This window comes from Plecotus auritus (genome assembly GCF_963455305.1).
Source record: "Plecotus auritus genome assembly, chromosome: 7".
NCBI classification, from domain to species: Eukaryota; Metazoa; Chordata; class Mammalia; order Chiroptera; family Vespertilionidae; genus Plecotus; species Plecotus auritus.
In genome coordinates this window covers 93,002,835-93,025,204 of record NC_137774.1, presented here as the reverse complement: position 1 = coordinate 93,025,204, position 22,370 = coordinate 93,002,835, and the positions used below count along the sequence as shown (strand labels likewise).

Here is a 22,370-nt window from a genome sequence, read left to right as displayed (position 1 = left end):
GAGCAGCCTGATCCCAGGGGTTGGGTGCTGCTAGGGCCTAGGCAGCTGTGGATGGCCTTCTGTAGGCTGGGCCACCTCCTGGGGCGAGGGAAGGGAGTGGAAAGGGCAAGAAATCTGAAGGTCCCAGGTGGCAGGCTGGTCTGGGTACAGGCCTCGGGGGCTGAGGGACTGGATGCCCAGAAGTGGACCCCTCAAAGGAAGGAGTGGTTGTCCCGCCAACCCCGCCCCAAGGGCTGCTACCCCTAACTCTGGCCCCTCCTCCTGCTGTCTGGCATGAGGCTGGGCACAGAGGAGCTAGCTGATGGAGGAAGAGCTTCCCAGCATTAGCCAGCCCTCGGCCCGTCTACATCAGAGGAAGGAGGTCGCCTCAGAGGCAGAAGGACTTGATGAAGGATAAGTATTTATTTGAGAATGGCCCCAGGTGGCACTGGAGAAGAGAGAGGAAGTCAGCCAGGGAAGGGAAGAATGTGCCAGGTGCAGGTGTGTGGCGGGGCAGGTTACCTAGGAGGGTCCCTGGGAGGCGATGCACAGCTTGCTGCAGAGCAGGCCTCTAGGGGCCAGGATGCTCCCGTCCCTCCCTGGGCGAGGCGTCTGTGGGGTGGTGTTCCCTGTCACTCTGGCCTGCTCCCCAGCTCACTCATGGCCAGAGAAAGCCCTTGGCAGGTACAGGCAGGGAGAAGGCAAAGCAGTGGGGGCCACAGGCTGTGCCCCGCTAGGCCATTCTCAGTAGTACCCCATAGGTCTGAGAGCAGGCGCTGGTGACTGACTAGAGGGGCTGGGCCTAGGGGAGGACAGACCCCTTGGGGCAGCAGAGCTGCAGGGGGAGGGATCGCCTGGCCCCAGGGCAGAGCCAGCACTGGGAGGCTGGCTTTACCTGAGCCTGAGGCAGAGCCCCAGCTGGGGTGGTGGTTCAGCCTCGGAGAGAGGGCCTTATGTAGGAGGCGGTGTGATGACGGCCAGGGAGGCCAGAGCGAGGCCAGAGCACTGAGGTGGGCAAGAGGCCTGAGAGCAGTGCCAGCTGTTCCTGCCCACCTGGCCCTCACGCAGAGACACATACACATGGACACATATACACAGACACATAAAGGTACACATGAACACACGGACACACGTAGACACAACATACAGATACCACATACAGGCACATAGACACACATACACATACACATACACACAGCCCTTGCCAACCCCACATTGCCTTTGGCCCGGCCCCTGCCTTGAAAGCTTGACTATGAGGGCACCTGCCTAGTCAGGTGGGGGCTGCAGGTGACTGTCACATGGGGTCAGACATACGTGGGACCACCCACCAGCTAGGTGACTTCAGCAAGCTCCCGCCTCCTCGTCTGCAGAATGGATTCAAGTCCCAGCTTCCTGGGGCTGCGGGGCCTCGGGTGATTTGGTGGTGGAACCCGGCTTTGGAAATGGTTGGATGCTAGACGGGTGTGAGGGTCCGTGTTATCATCTACGCCACGTCTCTGTTCCCACCGTACAGATGAAGACACGGGTGCACAGGAGACGTTTGTGCAGAGCACAGGACACGAAAGCCCCAGGGCTGAAGGCCTCTTTGTCCCCCACCCTGTGGGAGGGAGGCTTCTCCGGCTGCCAGGCTCCTGGTCACAGGCCTGGGTGGGGACCGGTGCCCACCTGGGGGTCAGTGGCTTTTGGGCACTGGGGATGGAGGCTTCACAGAGAAGATGCAGCCATGTGGGCCAAGCTACACGGGGCTGGGGAATCCCTGGAGGGGTCACAGTGCTGGGGAAAATAATGGGGTGTACTTCTGGCACCCAAGATTTTAGGAAAGGCAGGGTCCCTGGGCCAGCTGCCTGACGGACATTTTTCCAGGCACCGGAAGCCTCGCATGGTTTGGCAGAGCATCGTCCCACAGCCTGCCCTGGCCCCAGCCCAGCACCTCGGGGTGTTAAAAGTCACAGCTCCGGGGGAGGACTGGCACAGTGCCAGCTGTCCCCACCCACCTGGCCCTCACCCATGCCCTCCTGCCATGAGCAGTTTCTTCCCACGTCCGCCCAGTCCTGACACCTCCCTCCATCTCCGCCCCAGCAGCAAAGCTTCGGGCGCCGGGCTGGTGGCCAGGCTTGCTCTCTGGCCTGAGCATCGTGACCCCTCAGCAGACTTTGGGGGTGGGGTGGGGGGAAACAGCAGGATGTGTTGGAGGAACCAGGGCTAGGGTTCCTGTCCTAGCAATAGCCCTGCCTTGGCACATCCCTTCTTGACTCCGGGCCTCATTCTGCTATCCTGTGAAATAGAAGTTGAAGGAGTCACTTCCCTGCTCCTCACTGGGACATTTTGAGGCAGGTATATAGTGGGGAGCTCAGGTGGTTCTTGGGTGGGGGTAGTGAGGGGAGGTAGCTTGGGTCTGGGATGTGCAAAGAGGTGGCTGCACCTATTTCCTTATGGGGAGCCCAGCTCAGCAGCCTACCTCCTTCTGAAGTCCCAGGTAGGGGCTGGAAGACTCCTGCCCAGCTCACCTTCTAGCTGCCCACCTGCCTGCTCCAGGCTCAAGCATCTCCTAGAGGGGTAGGGCCACTAGGAGTTTTGTTGACCTGGGTCAGAGGCCTTGAGAGGTAGTGGCCTGGAGAAGGAGAGGGTCACAATTTAGGCAAGTTGTCAGGACAGCCCAGCAGCCCCGGGGAATGCAAGGTCAGATGAGCCTGCAGGGGTCAGAGGACATGGAGCTGGGGCCAGCCAGGCCAGAGGCTGGGGTCTGGTGGCTAACAACAGACGGCAGAGCCAGGCAGCCAGACCCCAGATGGAAGTCAAATCAAGCAGCTGACAGAGAGCAGCAACCCAAAGGCCTGAAAGCCGAGGCTTCTGCTCCCTCAGAAGAAGCCTGTTTGGATGTGTCAGGAGAGAGGCATTCAGGTACAAGTATCTAACAGCAGCTGTTCCTTGAGGACGTGTATTGTTTGTTTAACAAAAAGTCCTGAGATTGTTTCGGTGGCTCAAGAACCCAGGCTCTTCACTGTGGAGAGCAGCTACAGAGTTTGGACAGGTTCAAGCCTCAGGCTGATGAGAGGGCACAGTCCTTTCATGGCCACGTGCAAGTCCCAGCTTGGAGGGCAGAGCCCTCCCAGCACATTTATAGCCAACAGCCTAAGTGATATAGGCTGCAAGTAAACAAAGCTTGATCAGGTGCATGCATTTGAGTAGGGTCGAAACCCAGGAGAATGTTGTAAACATCTTGACCACGCCCTTACTTTGCCTCATGGCATCTGCTATAAAATAAAGACACGGCTTGTAGTCTGTGGCGCTGTCTCTCCATCAGAGAAGCAGCGTCCTACCCAGACCCAGCTTTCATTCTCTTGTCTGTCTTTTCTCAATCCTTCACCACCCCCTCTCAGGGTCACTGAACCTGGCTGAGCTGGTGTGGCACATAAGGCTCCCTGGGCTGAGTATGCCATGGCCGTGCCGGCTCACCACACTTCACAGCCGCCCCCTTCACCTCTTTAGTGAATTATCTTTTGTCTTCACAGTCCATGCCTCATGGTGACAATGTGGCTACTGCAGCTCCAGGCATCACATTCTAATACCGAGTTCAAAAGCAGGAAGTAACTCCCAACGGACTCATTATGTCTCAGTGGCCAGCACTGGGCTATATGCCCACCTCCTAGTTGCCAGGAAGCTGGAAAAATGAGTACCTGGCCAATCATGATTCTTTCTCTGGGGCCCAACAGGGGGTTCTGGAGCAAGGGAAGAAGGGGCAGTGGGGTCCAGGCAACCATCAGGCTCAGCTCCATCTTCACTACCTGTAGGCGCTTGAGTTGCCAGAGGACCCAGTCCCAGCAGTTGGTCTGGGATTCCTATCATCTTTTCCTGGGACAGCTGGATGGCTGTGGGGGACAGAAGCCAGAGGGCCAGCAGGAAAAAGCTTTCGGCCTTCTTCCTTCTCCTCCCCCTCCGTTTACACTCTGACTTCATGGACACAAGGAGTGGGAGGGAGCCCGAGGGGACTTCCCTGCGTGGGGGTCATAGAAGCCTCGGAGTTCGGCTGGCGCCTGGTGCCAAGCGGCCAGACCACAAAGACGTCATTAGGGCCACTGCCCCGAAAGGCCGTGGTCTGGTTTTCATGGGCCGAGTCCCCACGCCCACTGCCGCCTGCCTTGGTGAGCTCATGCCCCCGGCAGGGTGGGATCAGCTTCTCCAGAAGGTTGGCCACGGCCGGGCCAGGAGGGCTTAGACTCGGGCCAGGCTGATGCTAACTCAGCCGTGTCAGTGCTCCTCTGTCGGGTCTGTGGGCCTGTGGCTGTGTGGGAGGTGCCCCAGGAGAAAGTGAGCCAGGCCTTTGGTGTGGGGACAAGGCTGCATGTGGCAGGTCCCTCTGGGGAGCCCAGAGCCTGGCCTTTAAAGGAGAACACCAGGGCCTGCCCCCAGGAGCCAAGGTCAGGCACCCCTCCTTTAATCCCTCCAAGCTGCCCCGGCCCCTACTGCTCCTGCCTGCTCCCTGTTAAATAGGTCCATAGATCCTGAGACACTGCACCTGAACACACTCCACACTGGTCACCTTCACCCCAGTCTTGCCCTCTCCCATGCCCTTGTTTGCCTGGTGGCAATTCCACTGTCCCCAGAGCCAGGCCAATAATGGGAGAACCACTCCCACCTTCATCCACGCCTGCCCCCAAGACCCAGGTCCTGCCAGTTCTCCTCACCCCCATCCTCACGCCCACTGTCCAGGGTCCGCTGCCTCCTGCCACAGGCAGCCAGCTCTCCCCACTCCCTAGCCCCTCGAGTGCCCCAGAGTCCCTGACTGACCGTCCAGCCAGCTTCCCAGGGAAAACTCAGCCGTTGAGGCAAAAATCGTAACCCCCTGGGGTTACAGGGGTCAGGAGACTGGGCTCCTCTCCGAAGCTGCTGTGTGGCCTGAGCCAGCTGGTCCCCCTTTTCCTTGCCTTTGTGAGGCTCCACTGAGGCCAAGGCTGTGGAGAGGCAGACGGGGTGCCACGTGGGGCCCTGCCCTGCTGTCTGCTCCCAGAGTGACTCTGGGCAAGACGCTTGTGGTCTCTGAACCTCTATTACCGCCTTGCCTGTGATGTGGCAACTGACCCTTCCTGTCTCATGGGCTCTTGTGAGGATCAGGTAGGGGAGGGGCCCAAAGAAGTCACCTGAGCCTCACAGGGAGGAGCCCAGCCACCCAGGACAGATGGAACCTGAGACACTTGGTTCCCAAGGAACCTCGGAGACTGTGTCACCCAGGCCCAGAAATATTGCAGAACTGGTGGTGGTGGTGGTCGGGGAGGTGGGGGGGGCGGGGGGCGGGGTGCTCAGAAGGGCCTTTGCCTCTTACCTGGGAAACCTCAGCCCAGCCCAGGCCTAAGTTCTGTGAAGGTAGCTTGTAGTCATCCCCATTTTGCTGATGGGAAAACTGAGGCTCACAGAGGTCATGATGCTTGCACAAGGTCACACAGTGGCCACATGGGAAAGCCAGGATTCACGCCAGCCTGTATGGCCGCAGGACCTGAGCCTCCCCCATTAGACAGCACTTAACCGGTGTCAGGCTCTGGGGACCCACAGCAGGAGGGCATCTGCTCCAGGTGGTTCTGTCTCCACTCTGGCTGGCCACTGGCACAAAGGGAGTGCACAGGGATGGAATGGAGAGCCCCTTCTGCCCAGAGGGTGAGACGACTGTAGGGAGGAGGAGGCAGCTCCCTGGAGTCTCAGGATCTTCCTCGGGAGGGAAGGGCAGGGCTGGCAGAGGGCCCTGCAGGAGCCAGGGGCTGCAGGAGGGAGTGTCAGGTCAGGAGGGGCCCTGGGGGTCAATCACGGTATCTGGAACAGAGCCACAGGTGAGACCCAGGAGGGGCAGGGCAGGGTGAAACGGGCACCTGTGTAGGGACAATGGAGGTTTGGAGCGGGACTGGGTAGGGTTCATTTGGCATGAGGTCTTCATCCCACTGCTGTGTGGAAGGGAGTGGGGGGCTCCAGGAGGTGAAGGGGGCAGATGGAGGTAGGAAGGCAAGAAGCTGCTGTGGAGCCTGGGCCACAGACCAGGGGAGGGGGCTGAATGCAGGCCGAGGGGCACTGGGGTGGGGCCAGGGAAAGGCCAAATGCACAGGCCCTGACCCTCCCTGAACAGGGGGTAAGTCCCAGGGAGGCCTCAGGACTCTGATGTTGGAGAGTGTTCAGGATGGACAGAGTGGGGGTTCAGGCCTGGGGCCTGGGCCTTTGGGTGGCAGTGATCATCACAGCAGGCCCCCCAGACAGGCCCCCTCACCACCCTCTGCCCCATCCTCAGACCCCCTTAGTCACGGGGAAAGTGCTGGGGTGGGGGGCGCAGCTAGTACTCTAGTAGGATTCAGGGGTCTGGCTTCCAAGAGCTGGACTGAACCTGAGACACCAGACTCTTCCTCCCCATCGGTCAGATGGGGCACCAAGGGCAGGGACACACCACGGGGTGGGAGCAGGAGGCCAGACTCCACTTAATACAGCTGAGGGGCCCCAGTGTCCTCCCCTCCAACTCCCGCCTAGGGCCTGCCCAGGTTCTCTGTACCAGCCATCCGGCCCTGCTCTGATCCTGGGCACACAGTGCCCCCTGCTGGCCTCTTCAGAGGCCACCGGACTTTGCTGGGGCCACTGAGGCCTGGCTTCCAGTTGGAGAGAATTAGGGAGAGTGTGTCCTTGCCCAGGCCCTGGGTCTTGCAGTCTTTGACCCCTGAATCCCTCAAGGGGAGAAGACAGGCTGCTTTCCAGGCTGCCCTGAGTGATCACAGCCGCCTTTTGTTTTCCTGGAGCTCCCACTAAAATTCATGTACCAAACCAGGCTCATTTTCTCTCTCTCTCTCTCTCTCTCTCTCTCTCTCTCTCTCTCTCTCTCTCTCTCTCTCTCTCCTTATTTTCCTCCCTCCTTCCTACCTTCCATCTATGCATTCGTCCATCCATCCATCCACAAACATTCCCTGGCCATGTTATTTGTGTCCTGAGCCAGGCAGTGTGGGGGACAAGCACACCCAGTGCCCCCTTGCGAGGAGACAGTGAGGTGGAAGTGGCCATGGTCATTACTCAGATCTCCAATCCCAGCGGTGGCCCCTCTAGAAAAAATGTACCGGGACTCTGAAAGTGTCCAGTGGGGACCTGCTTGAGCCTGAGGGTCCAGGAGGGCTCTCCTGAAACAGGAAGGAGAGGAGGGCAGGGGTGGGAGAGCATGCCGGCCAGGGGAGTGGGGGTCCCACTGAGGAGGGTGACGCCAACCCAGCAGGGGCAGCTGCAGTTCTCATGGGACACTCTCCCTGTCCACATGTGTCCCTGGCCTAGCCCAGGCCTGACCCTCTGCCCTTCTCTGGCCCAGGTTCTCCTGCTGGAAGCAGCAGAGCGTCCCTCAAGCCCAGACAATGACCTGCCGGTCCCCCAGAGCACCCCACCGCCCTGGAATGAGGACTTCCTCCCTGACGCTATCCCTCTCGCCCACCCAGGGCCCCGAAGAAGGCCCACAGGCCCAGCTGGTGAGTGCAGCCCACAGGGGAGAGCTTGGGCCAGCCAGAGGGGTCCCGGGCATGGCCTCCCAGGGAGTCCACAAGTAGGTCTCACACTGGCCTTAGGTCAAACATGCCCTCATGGCATTTTAAAAACTTGAGCTGCCATTTAAACACTGAGGGATTTCACATAAAAATGAGGATTTCTGGCTTCTTTTAGAAAAATGGAGACTTTGGCCGTTGGGACTGGCAGTCCATCATGGAGATAACTGGCTACAGCTGTCATGCCTGCCCTTCAGATCTTGTCTCAGCTCTACAGTTTGCCCCAGTCCCCACCATTCCTTATTGTATGCAGTCCAGCTACTGTTCTCATTAGCTGCCCTGATGCTACCTTAGCATCTTCATTTAGGCCCTCAGCCCAGCCTACTCCTTGGTTGGCGCAATTTATAGCAGCCCCTGTCTGCATACCCCCCAGGACAGAGAGCGCACTGCCTCCCACCAGCTTCTGGGGACTCCTCGACAAGTCCTCACTAGAGTTGGAGGGCTGCCCTGTTATTTTCTCCCTTCCCGCCACATTTTAAAGTCAGGAATAAAAGGTTCTTTCTGTAGCTTCCATCCATTGGTCAGGATTCTGTCCGCTGAGCCTGCGAGTACTAATAATAATTGTAGTAATAGTAGCCCGGATTGTTGAACGCCTGCCTTGTGCCAGGCACTATGCTGGGCCTTCACCTGAGTGGGTGTTCAGCTGACACCTGTCAGTATGGCTGAGCTTGGGGCTTTAAGGCTGGTGCCCCCCTTCCGACTGGTCAGTGCCCATGCTGTGCCAGTTATTAAATATTTGTACGTCATGCTAGACTGGACAGATGTCCTTTCTGGTCTTTCCAGTAAGCTCATAAAGCTTGGGGTTACAGGGAAAATTGAGACTCAGAGAAGTGACCCCTGGGGTTACCCAGTGACCCGAGGGTTCTGTCTCCATGATTCTTGACCCCACTGGAGCCCTTTGAAGGTGATGCTCTCCTTCCCTCTCCCCTCTGCCAGTTGAGCCCCGGCTTCTTAGCACCTCCCAGACTCAGCTCTGAGCACCTGCCCGAGCCCCTCCCTTGCCTCTTCTGCCCTGCTTCATGTGTGTGCCCGTCCTGCAGGAGCAGGAGGAGGGAGGGTGACCTTCGTAGCGGGGAGAGTTGGCATTCAGTAGCCAGTCCTGGGGCTGGGGGAGGAGCAGATACTCTGGACTCTTCCGAGACGCTGAGGCTGTGGGAGGAGGGGTGCACTCAGGCTGTGGGTGAGGGGGAGCCTCTCACTCTGGGTCCCCCGGCCCACTTCTCTGGCCACTGTCCCCAAGGCCTCACCCCAGAAGGCTGGACCACACCCATGTTCTTTTTTTATTTTAAATATATTTTATTGATTTTTTACAGAGAGGAAGAGAGAGGGATAGAGAGTTAGAAACATCGATGAGAGAGAAACATCGATCAGCTGCCTCCTGCACACCTCCTACTGGGGATGTGCCCGCAACCAAGGTACATGCCCTTGACCGGAATCGAACCTGGGACCCTTCATTCTGCAGGCTGACGCTCTATCCACTGAGCCAAACCTGTCAGGGCCACACCCATGTTCTTTAAATCCTTCTTCTGTGACTGAAAAAGGAGGCTTCCCTTCCCGGGGAGGAGCCAGGCCTTAAACCCCTGGGGATGGGAGGGGAAGGCTGGGAGCCACTCTGGGTCTTCCTGGCCAGACCTTGCTTCTTCCCAGGGAAAGTGCAGTTCTAAGAAATGGCCACCAGGTGGCGAACAAACCCTACAAATGGTGACACCTGGATTCCCAGAGAGCAGGTGGAGTCTCCCCAAAGCAGCAGCCCCTCAAGCCCTTCCTCCTGGACCACAGTCACGTGGAGTCGGAGATGGAAGGGCCTTAAGATCCAGCGCAGGCCCCTCCATCAGTCCAGCAAACGTTTCTGAGCGCCCTCTCCAGGCATTCTGGAGGGAGAAGGGGCTGCCCCCAGGCCACACGGTGGGCCTCTAACCTCTATCTCCTCACTCACCCGTGGGGCCTGAGACCCCAGAGGTGGGCAGGCATGTCCTGTGGTGCTTCCTGGAGTCTCCGAGGAGGCCTCTTTGCCACAAGCCCGTTTCCCAACTCTGAGCAGGGAGCCAGAAGGACGTGGAGAGAGGGAACCTGACTCATCTATAGCCTGGCTCTGGGATCTTGAGCGAGGGGCCACACCTTCTGGACCCTCAGTCCCCACCTGTCAGATGGAAACAAAAGCAGCTCTTGAGATCCTAGAGGTCATTCGGTGCAGAAATGGTGTGTCCACTGTAATGCCCGACTTGGGCTGACGGCCCCTTTGCCCATTCGGGGAAGCCTCAGGTGGACGGGCTCCTGGGTGCAGGTCTGTTCCCACAGCACAGGTGGTCGGCCTGGAGCTGCCCGCTCAGCCCAGTGTTCCCAGGCCTCATCTCATTCTCTCCCCAGGGCCCCCGGGGCAGACGGGACCACCGGGGCCTGCAGGCCCCCCAGGCTCCAAAGGCGACCGGGGCCAGGCAGGAGAGAAAGGCCCGGCAGGGCCTCCTGGTAAGGACACTGTCATTTGTTTACTGGGGAACGGGGACTGGGTTTCTCCCCTATCTAAGCAGGCGAGTCATCTCGAACACCCACCAGCACCCTAATTGCTGCCCATCCCCCGCGCTTTAGGGCCTGGTCTCACCCTGGGCTGCAGGAAGGAAGAAGAGAGGCTCTGGGGGCTGTGGGTGCCAGCGTGGGGGTGGGGCTGCTGGGGCTGGGGGTTGTCCTCAGTCATTTAATAAACTCCCCTGGGTCCTGCGGGGAGTGACCCCTCACCAGGCTGGTCGCTACCCTGCGTGCTCCTGCCCAGAGCTAGGTCCCCGAGGAGGCAGAGGGCACCAGGCCAGAGCCGTCCCTACCGCCCTCGCCTGCCACCAGCTGCCCCAGGGCTCCCTGTGCACGAGGCAGGGAAGGGGGAAGCCATTTCACTTAGATTCCAAGACAGCCCTCTAGGGAGACTGTGGTCTAGAGGCCACCGCTGACCCTTGCTGACCCTGTCCCCATTGGGGCCTGTTTCCTGTCAGAAATGTTGGCTGCCAGGCCCAGCCCTCACCTGACTCCTCTTCTCCCCATTACAGGCCTCTTGGGGCCACCAGGGCCCCGTGGGCTACCTGGAGAGATGGGGCGCCCTGGACCCCCTGGCCCCCCCGGCCCAGCAGGCAGCCCGGGCCTCCCTCCAAATGGCCCCCAAGGCGTCCTCTACTCCCTGCAGCCACCTACGGACAAGGACAGTGAGTGCTGGCCTGAGGGGAGGGGGGCCTGGGCCACCCTGCCTGCTGAGGGATAGCCCTCCCCAGAGGACCCTATCAGTGAGGGGCCCTATCAGTGAGGGGGGGGCACTGGCTTGGGAGAGGGCTTGGACAGGTGGGGGCCCCGGGAGACCCCACTTTGGGCCTGGCATGACCTGTCCCTGCCTTGATGCTCAGCTGGGATCCCGACTCTGCAAAGATCACTCTGCTTTTTGTCAGATGGCAGCACCACTGAGGTCATCTGCTGTCCCATCTCCTCGTCCCAAGTCCCCTCACTGCAGGTCATCTGGCAAGTGTTGACTGAGCACCTATTGTGTGTAGTCACTGGGATAAAGCCGTGAGAAAAACACTCCTCCCTCAGGGGCCACAGGCTAGTGCAAGGCGGCACCCCTGAGCCCCCAGAAGCATGCCTGCCGTGGGGAAGCCAGCACTGCAGCACCGGCCGGCTGAGGGAGCTGAGGCCCGTGGGGAGCCTGGGAAGGATTCTATAAGAAGCAAAATGACAGGATTGACTTAAAATGTTGAGGAGAGGGGATGGGTGGGTACATCCAGGGCACCATGATGGAGGGGGACCTTTTGTCAGCTGCTAGGGAAACCCCACCCTCTGTCCTGCTGGTGCTTCTGTCCCCTCAGGCAGCACAGCCCTCACCTGAGTGTTAACACCTGGTCCCTCTCTGAGTCTCAGTTTTTCCATCTGTAAAGTGGGGGTGATAATATTTCTTGATGGAATTGCTCTGGGCTTGTAAAACAGCCCCCAGCCTTAGCCTGAACCAAGTGGATTGGGGTCCTGGGCTGTCCTCAGTGAGGGAGGGGCCTGGCCATCAGGGCAGGGTCTGGGAGGGGCCGGCTCTCTCACGGGGCATCTGGAGTGAATGTTAACTCACTGAACACTCGGCTTTCTCACCCACATGTGGCTCAGAGATGCCCCTGGGCAGGGAGGGAATGGATAGTGTTTGTGATGCACTTGGGGGTCTCAGCAGCCCCATGAGGAGGGCCATGAGGAGCCATCAAGGGCTGCAGGCTGCCCTGGCCTGGGCATGACGCCCTCTGTCAGACTGACACTGCCCGCCTACCACCTCCAGTGCCCAGAGCGCTCCTTGGACAGGACCCTCCTTCCCTAGCCCTGGGGTCCCCGAGGGAGGGCGGCCTTTGGGGTGTGAGCATTGGGAAAGGTGGGGATGCTCCAGGGGGACAGCTGGTGAGGACTGAGCACCCACAGGTGCCCACTTGCTGTGAGGCCTCTGGAAGGACAGGCCAGGCTCCCATGTATGGAGGGAGGGGCAGCGGTAACCCAGGCATTTCCTGGGCCTGGCTGCTCTGTCTTTGCTCTGGGGATGCACAGGGTAAAGTTGCATGGGGCTCACCCTAGAGGAGCCCAGGCCTTGGGAGACAGGCCGTTAGACAGGCCCCACTGCCCCAGAGCCCTGCTGGAGGCAGCTCAGAGGGGTGAGCAGGCAGGGCTTCCTAGGGGAGGCCCTGAGTGAGGGAGCCAGCTGGGCACGTCAGGGCAGGCACATGGGATGGAGCCTGGAAGACAGTGCCAGCCTGGGGCACTGGGGAGGTGAGTGGGGCTGGCCAGAGTTGAAGGGCCTGGATTGTTCAGGAAAGAGTTTGTCTTTATAAGAAGCTCACTGGGCTTTCGCTGCCCTTTGACCTGGCCTCCGTGTGCTCTTCCGAGCAGTGGGAGCAATTGCATCTGTTTGCCTGGGCTGCTTTGAGGCCCCAGTGGGGTCCGGAGTGTCCATCCTAGCTCTGGGGGACCTCAGGTCCAGCCTCCCAGCTCTGCCGACTCCACCCTGCCAGGTCACAGGCCATCTGCTCTTCCCACAGATGGAGACTCACAGCTGGCTTCTGCTGCCGTGGACACAGTGCTGGCCGGTGTCCCAGGACCCCGGGGTCCCCCCGGCCCTCCAGGTAAGTGCAGAGGGCAGCAGCACCAATGGCCTGGACTGGGTACCCCATCCTGGGCTTGGCTTGGGCCAAGGGGACTTGAAGGAGCCATTAGGGGGCCCGTGGCCTTGACAGGGTGCTGGAGACTGGGACTGCCCCAACCTACTGTTTGGCAGCTCACTTGTGGGACTGGACAAAGGAACCCCAAGCTCCTGATGCCCACATAAAGCAGTTCAGAGATGCCTTATGTAGACCTGGGTGGTGGATGGGATGCACTGGATGCACGGAGGCCCAGGCCCAGGGGGAGCATGGGGTCAGCACAGGGCAGCTCAGGTGGGACCGGTACTATAAGAGGCACAAGGTCCCGGGCCTTTAGGCAGAAACCAGTGGCCCTACGGGAGGAGATGGCCCTGGGCTCAATGGGCTGAGCCTGGATCTGGCTTGACCCCACCCTCCATGGACCTTCACTGAACAGGGGCTTTTGGGGCTAGACTAGGGCCACCGAAGCTCGGCCCACCCAGCTGTGTGGATGTCTCCAGGCCCAGAACGCTCACTCCCTGTCATTCATTTACTCTCTTACCCGTTGAACAAATATTCACTGAGCAAATCCTACCTGCTGGGCAGTGTTGTAGGTCCCTGTCATAAAACAAAGGTTCATAAAACAGAGGCTCCGGTCCTGGTGGTACTCACACTCTCGTGGAAGAAGTAAACCTTGCTCATAGTGAGTCCACAGATCTGAGAGTGGCGAGGGAAAGCAGGGCTGGGGAGGGCAGGAGTCATTTCTAAGGCAGCATTGGAGTAAACGCTCAGACCAGGTGAGGGAATGAGCTTGAGAGCACCTGGGGTGCACTCAGGTGATGTGCTCTGACTACAGAGAAGGGCTTGGTTTTTTAACTGAGTCCAGATGTGTGCCCCACCTGGGTGCACTGTCCCGCAGGCCATCCTCAAGCATGGGGGCACATTGGAACAGCCCATCGGGGCTCTCTGCAGCCCGGGAGGCACAGGCCTGTGTGGGCAGGGACAGAGGCCTCCTCGTCCAAGCGTGCTGGAAGTTCATCATGAACGCCACTTCCTGTGCTGGGCACACGTGGCCCAGCCTGAACCTCTGGGCTTTCTCTGTCCCAGAGGCAGTCAGACATGGAGACTGACAGCAGGCAGGGTGGTGGCTGGTGCATGCCAGAAGTTTGTCTGGAAGAGAGGTGGGGGTGAGTGCTGGGAGGCCTCCTGGAGGAGGAGATGCTCAGCCTGAGAGTAGGGAAGACCAGTAGGAAAGAATTTGCAGGATGTGGAGGGAATGGAGAAGCTCCAGAGGAAGGAGCAGCATTGGCAAAGGCACAGGAGCAGAGACCTTCCCGGGAGGGCATCTGGGGAATGTGAGGGGCTGGGCTGAGAGGGAGCTCACTGAACAGTTGCTTTCTGGGGGTCCCCATGGAGGGTGGATGATCAAGAAACAGTTGTAGTAACCCAGGCAAGAAGAGTGACCTTGGGGGGTCGGGTCCCAAGTCCCAAAGAGGGGCCGACCTGGGAGAGATTTGCCAGGGGCTGGTTGCAGAGTGGCCCCGTGGATGAGGCCCTGGGAGGAGAAGCAGGTTGGGGTGTAGGCTGCATGGAGAGAGTGGGTGGAGGTGGGCTCTCTGCTCTGAGTATGGGCAGGAGAGGCCAGGGGAGTGTGTGTTCCCCCGTCATTCAGTCACCAAATCTTTGTTTGCTGCCCATGAGGCAGGCCCAGGGCAGGGGCTGGGGTGGGAGGGTGGGAATGTCCCTCTCTAGAGCTGATGGGGGGCAAAAGGCCTCTCTGGCCCCAGGTAACTTGTCTATAACCCGGCCAACAGGTCCCCCAGGACCACATGGTCCCCCAGGACCCCCAGGTGCACCTGGATCCCAGGTAAGGCCGCGCCCATTTCTGGCGTGTGAGAGGTCAGGGGCTTCCTAGGAAGGGAGGAGCCAGGCTTTTTGCTGCAGGAGTTGCTCAGGAAGGAACCAGTCCACCTGGCTGGTCCCCACCTGGGCCCAGGTGGGACCCGGGGGCAAGTAGGCATGAGGTTCTGGTTTTATTAGCAGCAGTGGTCTTTGCTGCTCATTTCTTCTATGCCAGAGAGGTGTTAGCAAAAATTCCCATTTTATTGATGAGCTGAGATCCAGAGAGGCCAGCAGCACAGAATGTCCACCCAGCTTGTCATCCTGCTCCCAAGGATCGATCACCTATGTGGGAGGGGGTACCCCAAAGCCTGACTGGGTGCTCCACCCCAGCTTATTCTGCCGTTCAGATGTGTGATCTTAGGCTAAAAGGCAGCTTCCCTGGGCTCTGGCTTCCTCAGCTGCTAAGCCAGGGAGGAGATTGTTACAGGGAGCAAAAGAGAACTGAAGTGCCAGGTGGAAGTGCCTTGTATTACAGGAGCCCAAGGGTCTAGGAGTGGAAATCACTCAGAGGAGGAGGAAGGGCCCAGGATGCCTGCCGGGTGTTGGATGTCCTACTGTGCAGCGCTTTGTGCAGCCCCCATCCAGGGCTGTGCTCCGCTGTTCTGAGCTCTGGCTGGGGTGTGTGAGGGGGGGAGAAGGGGGAGTGCTGAGAGGAGGTGCTGAGAGGTGGCTCCCACATTGCGAGGGATGTGGATCCTGGCCTTGGCCCTGTGGGCTCTGGGACCTGGGGAGTCCCACATGTTCATTCATCCCTTTAATTAAATGACAAATATTCCCCCATCTGATGACACAGCCAGGACCCGGGGCCACAGTCCAGGCCCCTAAAGCTTACGTTCTAGACGTCAAAGAACCAGTGTCCCAGGCTCTGTTCTGCTCCCTGTTGTCCCCACAGTGTGTTTTCACATCTGGAGGACTCAGCATGGAGGAGAAGGGCTGGCTGGTGCACAGACCCTGAAACATGCCACGTATAGCATAGGGCAGAGCAAGCGTAGATGTGGGACAGACCAGGCTGGCCAGCAGGGCCTGGGGTGGGACGAGGGCTGCAGAGGGGCTGGGAGGCCCCCAGGCCTGATCTGGTACTGCATCAGGAGGGGTGGCCCAGGTAAGCCGAGAGATTAGGTCCCCAGAATGAGGCACCCCAGGGGTTCCTTCCTGGTCCCTCAGGCCCCAGCCACAGGCCCTGGAGAGAGGGGTTGGGAGCAGGTGAGAGAAGGACAGTGACTGAGAAGACTGGTGAGGGACAGAGGTCCAGGGAAGCACAGGAGGCGGCTGGGGAGAGAGGTCTGGATGACCTCCCCGCGCCTCGGAGCCCTGCCCAGTGGTGGCCCTCCGGCTGCCCCAGCCCACAGCCACAGGTGCGGTCAGGGATGACAGTGCTCCCAACTCTCCCCCCGTCTGCTCATGCCAACTGCTTTCAGGAACCCCATCATTTAATCCCAGTGGCAGTGGGAAAGTGGAGGCTCAGAGTGGCTCTGTCACTTGCTGGAGGTGGCAGAGCTGGGTCCCGGCTAGGCCGGGCTCCTTTCCGGCTCTCCAGCTGCCTCCAGCCCTTGCCAGGAATGCAATGGGTGTTTTGGAGTAGCCTTATCCTGCCAGGTGGTCTATTTTCACGGTGTTCCAGGCCCTTGTGAACAGGGATGCCTCCGGTGGCTCTGCAGACCATGTCCTTGTGGGGACCCAGGTCTGCAAGATTCCAAGGAGGTCGCGACCCACAGGTTGAGAACTGCTGCTGTAGAGCCTAAGACCATCGGAAAACACAGATATTTACATTACAGTTCATAACAGTAGCAAAATTACAGTTATGAAGTAGCAACGAAAATAATTTTATGGTTGGGGGTCACCACAACATGAGGAACTGTATTAAAGGGTCGCGGCATTAGAGAGGTTGAGAACCACTGGCCTAAGGGGTCTTCATGTCATTGGCATCTTGACCCCTTACCTCCTTACTGTGGTCCTTCCCTAAGGCTGGGCCCATGGCCAGGGCCTGGATGCCAGAGGGCTCTCCAGGGCCCCAGTGGACAAGCCCTTCCAGGACTCACTGCCAGGGCCCATCCAGGCCCCAGCAGGGCCAAGGTTAGCCCGGATATCGACAATGTCGGAATGGCCACAGCCTCCTCTGTGCACCACGAGGGGCCAGACTGTGGCTTCACTGAGGGTCTTTCTCCACGTGAGGGGGTGGGAGGGGGTGTGCTTTGCCCATTCTGCAGGTGAGAAGACCGAGGGCTCTGCTGAGGTTCATTTAGGAGCCAGAGAAGGATGGCTCCAGAACCTGGGAGGCCCCCAGGTGTAGCCTTTCTCTTTCCTCCATGTCATTCGTTGTCCTCCCATCTTATTTTCCAGATCCAGAGCCAGTGTAGGGGGCGGGAGGACAGAAGGGTTGGCCAGGGAAGGCAGGCAAGGACTCATCTGCTTTATTTGATTTTCTGCAGGGCCTGGCTGGAGAGCGGGGCATGACAGGGCCATCTGTAAGTGTGGGCTGTTTAGATAGGCCACACCTGGAGCGGTGGGCTGTGGTGCAGGCCCAGGGTACGGGGTGGGGGGGGCGACGAGGGGAGACAACTCTCCCAGGTGGCCTTACCTGAGCTCCGCCCCGCAGCCTCCCCAAACATGACCTTATCCAGGGTAGGGCAGAGGACAGAAAGGAGCAACCTGAGTGCAGTCCTAGATGCCCAAATTGAGAAGGGATGACCCTGGGAGCCACCTCAATGTGAGCAAGGACTGAAATAGCCTGTTAAAGGGGTTGATGAGAGTCCTGAGGTCTCCTCAGGGAGCCCAGACCCCTGAGTTAATGTGCTATAGACCTAGCAGGGGTCCTCATACTTTTTAAACAGGGGGCCAGTTCACTGTCCCTCAGACCATTGGAGGGCCAGACTATAGTTTTAAAAAAAAAACTATGAACAAATTCCTATGCGCACTGTGGGCCCGGGATGAGTCGGCTGCTAAGCAGGACAGGCAGCGGCACCCGGCGGGCCGGATAAATGTCCTCGGTGGGCGGCATGTGGCCCGCGGGCCGTAGTTTAAGGACACCTGACCTAGAGCATCCATTTCTGTCTCTGAATCCCAGAATTTAAGAGGCTTAGGAAGCTGGCTTCTAATGTTCATTCTTGGAAACAAGAATTTATGAGCTTCAACTCTTGCCTCCAGGGGGAGAGCCTCCTTTGTGCCCAAGGCCTTATGGGGAGTGCGGGTAAAAGGGGAGGAGGGGAGGCAATGGGGTCCAGGAGGAAGGATGGATATTTGCTGAGCACCTACTATGTACTGGCCACTGTGGGGCTCTCTTCATTCATAGTGTAGTTAAGCTTCACAGCAACCCAGCAATACTGTGCTTTATTATCCCCATTTGCCAGAACTGGCAGCTCAGAGAGGTTAAGTAACTTTTCCAAGGTCACACAGGAAGGCAACCATCTAATCCTTTTAATAGTCCTATGAGGTCGATACTATTATTACCCCATTGTACAGATGAGAATACTGAGGCACAGAGAGGTAAAGTACCTTGCCCAAGGTCACACAGAAGGAGTAAGTACCAGCCAGGTGTTATTATGAGACTGGCCCCATTTTAGAGACAGGAAAACAGAGTCCTAAGAGGCAGGAGACTTGATCCGTGGGAGAGCCAAGACCTGAGCTCATGAGGTTCCAAACCTGACTCCCCCCAGCCCCAGAAGCAGAATTAAGCCCCTAAAACCAGGTTCAGACACCTCCCAAGTGAGGCTGTGCAGGGAGACCAGGGCCTTGGCCCTCCACTGCTCTGCTCACCCCAGGCCCCCTCTACCAACCCAAACCACCAGTGACTGCATGGCTTTCTTCCTAGGGTGAGCCTGGCCGAAAGGGGGAAGAAGAGGAGAAAGCTGCTGCAGAGGTAACTGTGCTGTTGGCCCCTGGCGAGGTGGGCATTGGAGGCAGGCAGCTGTGGGAAGTGGCCTGGGCTGTGGGACCTTCCAGAGGTCCTTGTGGGACTGGAAAAGGGGGAAGGTGCTGGAACCAGACCAGCCGTGGTGGGCTCAGGAGGCAGTGGGAGGAGGATGTGCATGCTGGGGCATGAGCAGATTCACAGGTCACTTGGGATGCCAGACTGAGAGGGTGTGCCACACCAGCACGGCCATGGGTGAACCTGATGGGGGGTGGTGAAGGATGGAGAAGACAGACAAGAGAATAAAGCTGGGTCTAGGTGGGACGCTGCTCTCTGATCGAGAGACAGCACCACAGCCTGCAAGCCAAGTCTTTATTTTATAGTTAGACTAGTGACCCGGTGCACAAAATTTGTGCACATTAAAAGGGAATTAATTAGAGGAAATAATTTAATATTGCTATTTGCCCTTTCTCTATAATAGAAGTGTCAGAGATGAAAGAAAATTAGTAAAATGTATATGAAAACCTTCCTCCTGTCAGAGTCTGGAGCGCACCACGGGACCCAGAGTCAAGTCCCCACCCACCTACATGCGCCTCAAAATCTCATGAGACCCAGACCCAGCCGGCCCCTGCCCCCGTTGGGCTAGATCCAGACCTGGCCAGTCCCACTCTTGTCAAGCCCTGCCGGGCAGGGGACATAGCCTCAGGCCCCTTGGCCCAGCACCAGGATGGGGGGCATGGCCTGAGGTCTCCCAGCCCAGACTGGGGTAGGGGGCATACCTTGAGGTCCCCCGTCAAGCCTCGCCAGGCGGGGGGCATGGCCTCAGGTCCCCTGGCCTGGTGCCAGGGTAGGGGGTGTGGCCTGAGGTCCCCCAGCCTGATGCCAGGGCGGGGGGTGCAGTCTGAGGTCCCCTGTCAAGCCCTGCTGGGTGGGGAATGCAGCCTGAGGTCCCCTGTCAAGCCCTACAGGGGCAGGGGAGAGCGTAGCCTGAGGTTCCTGCTGATTGCCCGTTAAGGATCCTTATGGGAACTTGGCTTCAGCTGTGGGTGCAGCCATCTTTGTGACGGAGTGATGGTTAATTATCATATTCCCTCTTTATTAGATAGGATTCCAGGAGGCAAAGTAAGGGCGTGGTCAAGATGTTTACAATGTTCTCTCGGGTTTCGAATCTACTCAATTACATGCACCTGATCAAGCTTTGTTTACTTGCTGCACCTCCCGCAGCCCATATCACTTAGCCACGTGGGACCACAGGTTCGGACCATAAGGTCAAGCTTACAACTATAGCCTTTGGCTATAATTGTGCTGGGACTTGCATGTGGCTTTGCCACGAGAGGATCGTGCCCTCTCATTAGTCCCAGGCTTGAACCTGTCCAAATGCTGTAGCCGCTCTCCACAAGAGGGCACCTATGACTTGCCCTCCCCATTTCATAAAAGTACAACCTGTGGCCCAGGGCCATGGGGCTTAGCTAGGTCCCTGACAGAGGGGCCTGGACCCTCAGCTCCTCACCGGGGACACCCACCCCAGAGGCTGTCCAGATACAGCTTCTGGTGGACTTTGGGTCGCTGGTGGGAAGACCTCTCTCCTGGAACCCAATAAGATGCTCTTTGGTTTCCTTTTGTTGTGTTTTAAGCTAAATTCATCTGAATGTCATGACAGCTGTCATGCTCTCCCAGCAAAGGTGTCCGTTTTGCTGCTGACTCCAGGCGGGCACTTGTCTCTTCATCACTTTTCTTTTCAAAGTGGCCTTGATAGCAATAAATCGGCTCATTCACATGTCTCGGCACACGAGGTCCTTGGCCCACGTGTAGGCCAGGTCTCAGAGATGCAGGCTTACCATCATCCTGCCCTCCAGCCGGGACCCCAGAAGCAGTGGCTTTCCTTCCCCTTTGCTTTCGGGGGTGGGCTCTCAGGAGGTCACTGCCAGGACAGAAATCAGCCAAGCTCCCCACGTGTGGGCCTGCTTTAGGTGCTCTGAGGGTGTGTTCTGGAAAGAAGGGCACACAGGGGAAGCAGGCAGGCAGCTTGGAGCAGGAAGAGCCCAGACTTGAGGGAACACACCTGGGCATGAAAGCCGGTAGGCCACTACCAGGCTGTGTGTCCAGGGGACTCTGGTTACCCTCTCTGTGCTTCGGTTCCTTGTCTGTGAACAAGAATTCTAACGCTATCCCCGGCACAGAGTGGATGGTGGCTGTTGTATTGATGGTGACAGGCAGGAATGGGAAGGACTGGGACAACATGTACACTGAAGCAGAATGGCCCTGACCCTGGCTGCTTCCTCCCCGCAGGGTGAGGGGGTGCAGCAGCTGCGGGAGGCCTTGAAGATCCTGGCAGAGAGAGTCCTCATCCTGGAGCACATGATTGGGATCCATGGTGAGTGGTGACCAGGACACAGGAACGGGTGGGCCCCCAGCTGGCCACAGAGCTGGGAATCTCCCTCTGCTCCTGCCTCCCCTCCTGCTGCCCTCATGACAGCTGCCGTTGTCTCTGGTCTCCCTGCTTCCATGTTCCCTTCACTCGGCTGCCAGGTAATTTCCCCCAAACCCCAGCCTGACCCTGCTGTCCCTCCCGCTCAAGGACCCTCAGTGACTCCCTGCTGCCCATGCCTGACATCTAGATTCATCAAGTCCTAAGTCCCACCTCAGCATAGCCTGGTGCCCAGTGACACAGAGCCACCATCCGTCATCCCAGATCCCTCCTTGAGCCTTTGCTCAAGCTGCTCCCTCTACCTACTCAACACCAACTCCCACTTCAGGACCTGCTCCAAGTTCACGTCTGTGAAGCCAACCTCATCTCACAGGGCTCTGCAGAGCCTTGGTTCCCTCTTGGGGTGGGGTTTCCATGTCCGCCCTGGTGGCAGGGTGGTGACGGGCACCTCTTCAGGGTCTGGAGCCCAGCCCTGATCAGCATTTGTTGAAGAATGAATGAATGAATGAGTGAGTGAGTGAGTGAGTGAATGCGTGGGTAGAAAGCCCTATCCTCGCTGGGCAGTGTGACATGAAGGCGCCTTTGAGTGCCCCCAAGGCCCACCCTCCTGCTCTCCTTCCAGATCCCCTGGCCTCCCCTGAGGGGGGCTCCGGCCAGGATGCCGCCCTGAGAGCAAACCTCAAAATGAAGCGTGGTGGTGCCCCACCTGATGGTTCCCTCGCTGCCCTGCTTGGCCCCAACCCTGTGCAGAAGAGCACAAGCCGGGCCAGCAGCAGGAAGTAGGGCCCAACTCTCCAGGACAAGCCCGGCCCCACCAGAGACCCAGCCCTCAAGCCTGTGCCGCCACTGGATCCTGAAGGCACCCCTAATGGGGCTGGGCCTCAGTCATGGACAATCAGGAGGGACATTGGCCCCCAGGGCTTGGGGGCCTTGGGGACAGCTGGGACCTCCAGGGATAGGATCCAGAGGGGCCCAGCACCCTTGGCAGAGCCCTGCTCTGGTTCCGGCCCTCCCCCACCTCCCACGCTCTGCAGGAGACAGAGTCTGGGTTTGAGAATAATCATAATACTTAGCATTTACTGAGTTCTTACGACGTTTGGGCCGTCCAAGGAGCTCTCCCTACATTGTCTCATTTAACCCTTAGGAGGTAGACTTGTTATCCCCACTTTAATGGGGAAAGAGGCTTGGAGGGTATAAATAACCTGCAAAGCCACCAGCCATGAAGGGCTGGGGTAGGATTTGAACCCAGGTCTTTCAGTTCCTCTTCCCCTCTTCACAGAAAACTCAGACAGGGTGAGCACAGGTCTGTGGGGAGGCTGGATGGACAGTGGGAAGAAGGACAGGACCCTGGGTCTCATTCCTCAACTCCAATCCCCTGGCTTGGGGCCAGGGAGACCCTGAATAAACCCACGAGTGTCACAGGAACATGGGGATTGAGAAAGGAGCATTGGGGTGCAAGGGTCCTCAACCTAATTGGCATCACCCACTGCTGCCTCCCAATCTCTCTGAGCCCACCCCCCCCACACCCACCCACCAGGACCTCACACCCCTGAGCA

At 58.6% G+C, this 22,370-nt stretch overlaps 1 protein-coding gene across 2 annotated transcripts in view; it reads left to right on the top strand.

The window, feature by feature from the left end:
• The window catches only part of COL26A1 (collagen type XXVI alpha 1 chain), a gene marked incomplete at both ends in the record, with an annotated part of 176,248 nt that extends 154,651 nt beyond the window's left edge, over positions 1 to 21,597 (top strand). For both annotated transcript variants that reach the window (XM_080679230.1, XM_080679229.1), the window contains 9 exons: positions 7,298 to 7,451; positions 9,891 to 9,989; positions 10,559 to 10,711; positions 12,560 to 12,643; positions 14,452 to 14,504; positions 16,969 to 17,004; positions 18,348 to 18,395; positions 20,676 to 20,760; positions 21,437 to 21,597. In XM_080679230.1, the coding sequence (XP_080535356.1) occupies positions 7,298 to 7,451; positions 9,891 to 9,989; positions 10,559 to 10,711; positions 12,560 to 12,643; positions 14,452 to 14,504; positions 16,969 to 17,004; positions 18,348 to 18,395; positions 20,676 to 20,760; positions 21,437 to 21,597 (873 nt within the window). The remainder of the gene's footprint in view (positions 1 to 7,297; positions 7,452 to 9,890; positions 9,990 to 10,558; positions 10,712 to 12,559; positions 12,644 to 14,451; positions 14,505 to 16,968; positions 17,005 to 18,347; positions 18,396 to 20,675; positions 20,761 to 21,436) is intronic.
• Positions 21,598 to 22,370: the final 773 nt, after the last annotated feature.